The sequence below is a fragment of the Gekko japonicus genome, unplaced genomic scaffold, assembly GCF_001447785.1.
Source record: "Gekko japonicus isolate JY-2015 unplaced genomic scaffold, Gekko_japonicus_V1.1 scaffold1395, whole genome shotgun sequence".
Lineage (NCBI taxonomy): Eukaryota > Metazoa > Chordata > Lepidosauria > Squamata > Gekkonidae > Gekko > Gekko japonicus.
The window spans coordinates 76,387-84,757 of record NW_015161440.1 but is presented as its reverse complement, the minus strand read 5'-3'; the positions used below and the strand labels follow the sequence as shown (position 1 = coordinate 84,757).

The following is an 8,371-nucleotide window of genomic DNA, read 5'->3' as shown; positions in this document are numbered from 1 at the left end:
ACCCCCACCCCCACCCCGGTGCGGGCACTCAAGTCCCCGGATCCTCCCCTGTGGCCGGAGCAGCCCTCATCCTTCTGCTTGCTCTTTTCTCCAGGCTCCTGCTGCAATCCGGGATCGACATCAACCGGCAGACCAAGGCAGGGACGGCGCTCCACGAAGCGGCCCTGTGCGGCAAGACGGATGTCGTGCGCCTCCTCCTGGATGTGAGTCTCTCCCCCACCCCCACCTGCACTCCACTCCACTCCGACCCACTTTCAGGAAGTGGTGGAGGCCTTGCAGCGTAGACAAGTAGCACCTCAAGCCATCCCGGTTGCGGAAATAGCTGCCCTTGGCTGGCCTGGGGGGCCTTCACAACAATCTCAGTACAATATCATTAAAACAACAATTAACAACAATTAAAACCATAAAACCATAAAAAACACTGCACACAAGCTAGTTCTGATACCAGTTAAAATCCAGGCCACCGATGTCAATTCAGCAGTACCGATGTCAGATATCCGTACCGCAGCCAGAATTCTTGTCGCTAAATGTTGGAAGGCAGAGAAATTACCCGCCAGAGAAGAGTTGGTTACTAAAATATCTGAACTTGCAGAAATGGATAAATTGAATAGGAGACCTTCAGGAAAAGACGGAAAAGCTTTTCAGAAAAGATGGCATAGAGTTAACAAATGTTTTGGGAAGAATGTTTAACGAAAACTCCAAAAAAATTAGTTACGTACTGTATTTTTGCTTTTGCTTTTGTAACATAAAAACCTACAAATGAATTCAATAATAAAGAAAAGCAGTACCGATGTCAAAATCCAGGCCACTAAAGGGGAGATAGCCAGGAAGGAAGAGCGACACCCACCGCCTCAACCAGAAGCCGGGCGGAAGAGCTCCGTCTTGCAGGCCCTGCGGAACTGTAGTAGATCCCACAGGGCCCTGATCTCACTTGGGAGCTCATTCCACCAAAAAGCCCTGGCCCTGGTCAAAGCTAGTTGGACGTCCCTGGGGCCGAGGTCTGCTAGAAGATGTTGATTCATGGACCTCAGTGTCCTCCTGGGCTCATATAGGGAGAGGCAGTCTTGAAGATATGTTGGGTGTAGTGGTTGGGAGCGCGGACTCTAATCTGTGAAAACGGGGTTTTATTCCCCACTCCTCCTCCACATGCAGCTGCTGGGGTGACCTTGGGTCAGTCACAAGTTCTGTCAGAGCTGTTCTCTCAAGAGAGAGCTCTCTCAGCCCCACCTACCTCACAGGGTGTCTGTCGTGGGGAGGGGAAGGGAAAGGAGATTGTAAGCCACTTTGAGATCCCAAGGGAAAGGTGGGGTAGAAATCCAATCTCTTCTTCTTTTTTTCCTTCCCCATCTTTCAGAGTGGGATCAACGCCCACATCCGCAACACCTACAGCCAGACGGCGCTGGACATCGTCAACCAGTTCACAGCGACGCAAGCCAGCAAGGAGATTAAGCAGATGTTGCGAGGTGAGGGGGGGCAGAGGAGCAGGGGGGGTGCCTCCCCACCCCCTTCCTGACCCACGCCAAACATCGGCTGCAGCATGATGACGTTGCCGACCAGCCTACCCTGCAGGGCTGTCGTAAAGAAGATGGAGAAGTAGAGAAATGGGAAGTTATCCGCTGATCATTAAAAATGCCAGAGGGCTCTGCTGCCCTCTAGTGTCTCTTGTAGGGAAGGCATGCCGTGGTTGTGAATAGCTTTTAACTGAGGGGTTTATCTAGTGTTCAAACTGGACAGGAGTCTTGCGGGCAACATAAGGGCCGACAGAATTTTACTCCAGAGTAAGCTCTTGTGGACTAGAGGCAGCAAGTGGAAGACAGACAGTGCTGATGGTGCTTCTCGGTAGGGCTTTTTTTTTGAGGGGGAAGAGGTGCTGGAACCCTCAAGAGCAGGGGTGTCAAACATGTGGCCCGGGGGCTTCCATCAGGCCCGCAGTGGGAAGGAGATTGTAAGACTCCGAGTGAAGGGCAGGATATAAATCCAATCTCCTTCTCCTCCTCCTCCTCCTCCTTCTTCCAATTCCAGTTCTAATTCTTCTTCTAGTTCTTTTAATTCTAATTCTTCTTCTTCCTCTAGTTATTCTTCTAATTCTAATTTTTTCTTTAATTCAGATCCTTCTAATTCTAAATTTTCTTCATCTAATTCTAATTCTTCTAGTTCTTTTTTTAATTCTAATTCTTCTTCTTCCTCTAGTTATTCTTCTAAGTCTAATTCTTCTAATTCTAATTTTTCTTCTTTAATTCTAATCCTTCTCATTTTCCTTCATCTAATTCTAATTCTCCTCCTCCTCGCCCTCTCTGTGACTCTCCTGGGCCCCAAAGTGTGCCGTCAACATAGGCCAGACCTTCCCCTCCCCTTTGGCATCGAAGCGCTGGGAATCCAGTGGGGCAGGGCGGGGCGTCACTGCCGCCGCGTGCCTCCCAGCTGAGAATCCGGACACCCCCCAGGTGGGAAGTAAGGGGCTCGGCCACCGCCACTGACTCCCTGCCCTCCCCCTTCTCTGTGCCCAGACGCTTCGGCCGCCCTCCAAGTCAGGGCCGTCAAAGACTACTGCAACAACTACGACCTGACCAGCCTCAACGTCAAAGCCGGAGACATCATCACGGTGAGTCTCCTTTCTCGGCCTCGTCCACAAAGGGAGCGAAGGGGGCAGAGGAACCAGCTCCGGGATGCCTGGAGACCTGGGCAGAGGTGGGGGGGTCCTTCTGTGCCGGAAATGGGCCTTGAAGCCTGGCCACTGACCGTTCCTGGCCCTGAGGAGCCCCTGGCGGGCGAAGTCCCAGGCTGGAGAGGTGCAACTCCAGAACTCCGGGCAAAATCGAGAGGGTGCAGAAGAGAGCGACGAGGATGATCAGGGGTCTGGAGACCGAGCCCTGCGAGGAAAGGCGGAGGGCCCTGGGAATGTTTAGTCTGGGGGAGAGTAGACAGGATCGCTCTATTTGGATATCTGAAAGGGGCTGTCCTTTGGGGGAGGGCAAGGAGCCGTTCCGGTTGGCAGCAGAGGAGAGGACCCGGAGCAACGGGTTTAAATGACATGCGGAAAGGGTATTGGCTGGATATTAGGGAAGACATTTTCACGGTCAGAGTGGTTCAGAGGTAGAATCAGCTGCCCGGGGAAGTGGTTATTAGCTCCCCTTCACTGGCAGCTTCCAAGAAGAGGCTGGACGGATATTTGTCAGAGATGCTTTAGGCTGGTCCTGCATTTAGGTTGGACTAGAAGGTCTGTATGACCCCTTCCAGCTCTGTGAGATTCTAGGATTCTGTGACCAAGTGGGGTGTAGAACTTAGAAGAAGCTTGGATAACAGAAGCTGCCATGGTCAATAGGAGCAAAACAGCCACCAGATTGGGCCAGAGAGAGACGGATTTTAATAGCTTTTAAAAAAAAGATTCTTACCACATTTCCACCCCGGTTGTCTTCCAAGGAGCTCGGGGACCCGTAAACTGTGCTCCCTTTCCACTGCTTATCCTCACAACAGCCCTGTAAGGCAGGATAGGCCAAGGAAGGGTGAGCGGCCCAGCCTGTTTAACGGCATAGTGGGAATGAGAACCCAGGTCTTCCGAATCACGCAAGTGCCGGTTTGGTGTCGTGGTTGAGAGCGGCAGACTCTAATCTGGGAGAACCGGGTTTGATTCCCCACTCCTCCACATGCAGCCAGCTGGTGTGACCTTGGGTCAGTCACAAGTTCTCTCAGAGCTGTTCTCTCAAGAGCAGTCCTCGAGAGAGCTCTCTCAGCCCCACCTGCCTCACAGGGTGTCTATTGTGGGGAGGGGAAGGGGAAGGAGATTGTAAGCCGCTCTGAGACTCTGAGTGAAGGGTGGGGTATAAATCCAGTCTCTTCTTCTTAGTTCTACACCCCACTAGCTGTCCCCGGATTCCCCCAGGGCAGTCCAGAAGCAGGCCGAACATCTAACGGAAGAGATGTTTTCCGTTCAGAAATTATTGCGTCAGCCTCCTGTTGTTCAGCTCTCACTTGGCCGTCAAAGGGTCCCTGAGCCATGTACAGAGTGCATTCTCCCTGTTCCTAACTGGCACCAATCCAGTGGTGCCGCTCTGAGATTCAGAGGGAAGGCTTCGGAGAGGAGAAGATTGGGTCAGAGGGGAGGGGGAATGCCTTGAGGTTTTCTTCCTCCCATGTAGGAACTGACTTTGGGTTCAGGAAGCCGTTTTTCTCCAGGCCAGTTTGGCCGGAGATCCTGGAGGTTTTTTGCCCTCTTCTGGGCATGGAGCAGGGGTCACCGGGGGTGTGTGTGGAGGGGGAGGTATTTGTGAATTCCCTGCATTGTGCAGGGGGTTGGACTAGATGACCCTGGAGGTCCCTTCCAACCAATGCTCCCTCTAAGCCATGGAGTCCTGTGAGCAAAAATCCTACTTTGTGAGCGACTGGCATTAAAGCTCTGAGCGAGCGATTTGGCGACTGCATACATTAGTTTGCTCTTGAGCCCTCCTTCCCGAGCAAAGACAAAAAAATGTGTGAGCCGGAGGCTAAGAAACTGTGAGCCAGCTCACACTAACTCAGCTTAGAGGGGACACTGCTTCCAAACCTATGGTTCTGTGGTTCTGTGACCCTGTGAGCTAGGGGCACCGTTGCCTTGGGCCTTTGCAAAGGCCTTCGCTCTCCACTGACAATCGCCTGTGTTCTCTCCACACCTGCTGATGTGACCTAGGGGCAGTCACAAGCTCTGGCACAGCTGTCCTTGAAAAAGAGCAGTTTGTGTCAGAGCTCTCTCAGCCCCACCCACCTCACAGGGTGTCTGTTGTGGGGAGGGGAAGGGGAAGGAGCTTGTAAGCCGCTCTGAGACTCCAAGTGAAGGGTGGGGTATAAATCCAATCTCCTCCTCTCCTCCTCCTCCTCCTCCTCCTATGACCCAGTGAGCTAGGGGCACTGTTGCCTTGGGCGTTTGCAAAGGCCTTCTCTCTCCACTGACAATCGCCTGTGTTCTCTCCCCTCTCTCCCCCCCCCCCAGGTCCTGGAGCAGCATGCCGACGGCCGGTGGAAAGGGTGTATCCATGACAACCGGACCGGAAACGACCGTGTCGGCTACTTCCCGTCCAGCCTGGTGGAAGCCATCAGCAAGCGCACAGGCAAATAGCCTCCCTTGGGGGTGGGGTGGGGGGTTCTCTTTACAAGCTGGGAACCATGTCGCCCTCTGCCTCCCCCCCCCTGTGGTGTTGTCCATTTTCTCCGTGTTCTGGCCACAGGACGCATCTTAACAGATCCTTGCAGCTAGTGCTCCCTCTAAGCTGAGTTAGTGTGAGCCAGCTCACAGTTTTTTAGCCTCCAGCTCGCACCTTTTCGTCTTCGCTCGGGTAGGAGGGATCCAGAGAAAGCTAATTCATGCAGTAGCCAAATTGCTCGCTCACAGCTTTAATGCCAGGAGCTCACAAAGTAGAATTTTTGCTCACAAGACTCTCCACAGCTTAGAGGGAATATTGCTTGCAGGGCTCCTTTCCCAAAACCAAGGGGCTTTGTGCAGACAGTAATTTGGGGTGTATGTGTGGAGGCAGCCATCGACCGGGGCTCCCCCAAACTCTGTCGAGGGTTCCGGGAAGGCAAAGATGCTCTTCTTTTTTCTTTTTGAGCCCCCGGAGGGGATTTTTTTTTCTTCCAAACTACAAAAACTATCACAGAAAAAGGGAAGGGGAACTACAGGAGAAAGTATAGAAACCCACTACTGACTAAAAACCGAAGAGAGAAGATCCTCACTAGCTTCATTACATCAAGTCTTCACTTCATTTAGATCAATATAAACTGATGAGTCAGACATTCAAGTAGTACTTTTTTCCTTTTCATTAACTCTTAAAACTTTAAGAGTTTTAAGAGCAAAGATGCCCTTCCAAGCTCCTAAAACCTCTTCCGGGCCGCTGTGTGTTTGACCAACCACTGCTCAGTTCTCATGCACTTCCAGGCACAAATTCGGTAATGCTCAACTCAGGACTTCATGGTCTAATAGGGGGGGACACACACCCTCCCTTTAAACGGGAGTGTTTGTGGCCCTGGCATCCCATCCCCAAGTTCGGCCCGGCTGGCACCGTGGACCTCCCGCGGGGTCCCACTTGTGCCGCAGAGAGCTTTGGCACCGTGGACCTCCCGCGGGGTCCCACTTGTGCTGCAGAGAGCTTTTCTGCCCGGGAAGGAGGTCGGCTGTTAGATTATGCGAAGCCGGCTCCTTGGAGCATTAGGGCAATTGTTGAATGAGTTTAATTTTAGACGGCGAGGGGGGTGGGGAGGAAGAGAGGAAAAACCAATTGGTGCTCCGTAAATCTTGGCAGGGTCATCACCTGTGTGACTTGTACCCGCTGGAGGAGGGGGAGGAACGTGTGCCAGCCGGGTTGCAGCTGCAGCTGCTAAATGTGAAGGGAGTGGGGGAAGGGGGGGAGGCTGGTGGATATTCATAGCGCAGCCCCCCCCCCCCTTTCTCAGAGCCTGGAATCTTGCTGATAAAAAGCTTTGGCTGTTTTACTAGCACCAAATGTGCATCCTCCGTTATCGATTCAATTCTAAATTTACGTTCTGTGTTATGCTAGAACGTTTGGGTTAGGTGTGCATTGAAGGGGGGAGGATAGGGGAGCGCGTGTGGCTTATCTCATTAAATTAAGCTAAAACCCAATTATGTCGTTAGGAAAGAGGATCGGGACCAAGGCTCCCTCTAAGCTGTGGAGTCTTGTGAGCAGAAATTCTACTTTGTGAGCCACCGGCATTAAAGTTGTGAGCGAGCGGTTTGGCTGCTGCATCAATCAGTTTGCTCTGGAGCCCTCCTTCCTGAGCTAAAAATATGTGAGCCGGAGGCTAAACACCTGTGAGCTAGCTCACACTAACTCAGCTTAGAGGGAACACTGGTTGCAAGCAATGCTCCCTCTACGCTGAGAAATTAGTTTGCTCTGAAACAATGCTTCCTCTAAGCTGTGGAGTTTTGTGAGCAAAAATTCTACTTTGTGAGCTACTGGCATTAAAGTTGTGAGCGAGCAGTTTGGCTACTGCATACATTAGTTTGCTCTGGAGCCATCCTTCCTGAGCTGAGACAAAAAGGTGTGAGCCGGAGGCTAAAAACCTGCGAGCTAGCTCACACTAACTCAGCTTAGAGGGAACATTGGGACTCCTGAAACATTCCATCTGACTTTGGTAGCAGATCGGATTTCACTGCAGGTGAAAGGACTCAGGTCCTCTCGGGCCCAGCAGCAGAGATAAGGAATTTGTGGCTTTCCGGGGGGCGGGGCGGAAGCTACCCCAAAACACTCAAGATTTGCACTGTTTTTTCCGGCCCTGACAAAAATCCCGCAACTTTAGCCCCGTATTGGAGACAGCACGGGGGAAGAAAGATCCCTGTCTCGCCAAAGACCACCTACTAAGATTGTGGCAGTGGTCAGATTCGAACCCGGCACCTCCCATTTTGCGGCCTGGCCTCTCCGCGGCTCCGCCACACAATCTCCTCCCTTCTGCTGAAGCCCCGCCTTTTGCCACACGGCCTCGTGGCAGCCCTCCCCTTCCTGGCCCGGGGAAGGGGACCCCCTTTCACGTTGGTTGTTGTATTTCTCTCGCCAGGTCCGTGGAACGCCAGCCCCGGGGAATTCCAGGCCATCCCGCTCCCAGCTTGCAGGGCCTCCGTCCCCAACGGCCTCTCCTGCTTCTCCTCCTCCTTTTCCTCCTCCTCCTCCACCGCCACCACCACCCATCCGATCCATCGCCTGCCTCCTCCTCCACCTCCACCCGTCCCCCATCAGCCGCTTTTCAGTTCCTTTGGCTACCGCCGGCTGCCCCACGGTGCCGTGGAAGGGCCCGGTGCCACCTCAGGTAGTCCACCCCACGTCTTCATTCATTCATTGCTTGTGTGCATCTCCCCACCCCTCTCCATTTTGCTTTGGTGTTCTCGTGTGGTTGGCCGTGAGCCAGAGCGTCTGGGGTAGGCGAGTGCGGAGAGGCGGCCAGGGAGCTTTGCGGAGGAGGCGCCTCACAGAAATGCGGTCAAGCTGGGCTGAGCGGGGGGGGGACGGACGTGGGAGGAAATGCAGGGGGGGGCGGGCCCGTACCTACAGTGGGGCATCTCGGGGCCTGGCCCCCCGACTTACTGCCAAGGCAGTTTGGTGTAGTGGTTAAGAGTGGCGGACTCTAATCTGGGAGAACCCGGTCTGATTCCCCACTCCTCCACTCGCAGCTGCTGGATGACCTTGGGCAAGCCGTAGTTCTGATAAGAGCTGTCCTTGAAAAAGAGCAGTTTCTGTCAGAGCTCTCTCAGCCCCACCGACCTCACAGGGGGTGTCTGTTGTGGGGAGGGGAAGGGAGAGGAGATGGTCAGCCGCTCTGAGACTGAAGGGCAGGGTATAAATCTCACCTCTCCTCCTCCTCCTCCTCCTCCTCTTCATCTTCCCATTCGGCT

General features: G+C 53.4%; 1 protein-coding gene across 1 annotated transcript in view; it reads left to right on the top strand.

The window, feature by feature from the left end:
• The window catches only part of CASKIN1 (CASK interacting protein 1), a 47,892-nt gene that overhangs the window by 16,973 nt on the left and 22,548 nt on the right, over nucleotides 1-8,371 (top strand). The window contains exons 6-10 of the mRNA XM_015429026.1: nucleotides 95-203; nucleotides 1,355-1,463; nucleotides 2,508-2,602; nucleotides 4,964-5,081; nucleotides 7,540-7,788. Coding sequence (XP_015284512.1) covers nucleotides 95-203; nucleotides 1,355-1,463; nucleotides 2,508-2,602; nucleotides 4,964-5,081; nucleotides 7,540-7,788 — 680 coding nt within the window. The remainder of the gene's footprint in view (nucleotides 1-94; nucleotides 204-1,354; nucleotides 1,464-2,507; nucleotides 2,603-4,963; nucleotides 5,082-7,539; nucleotides 7,789-8,371) is intronic.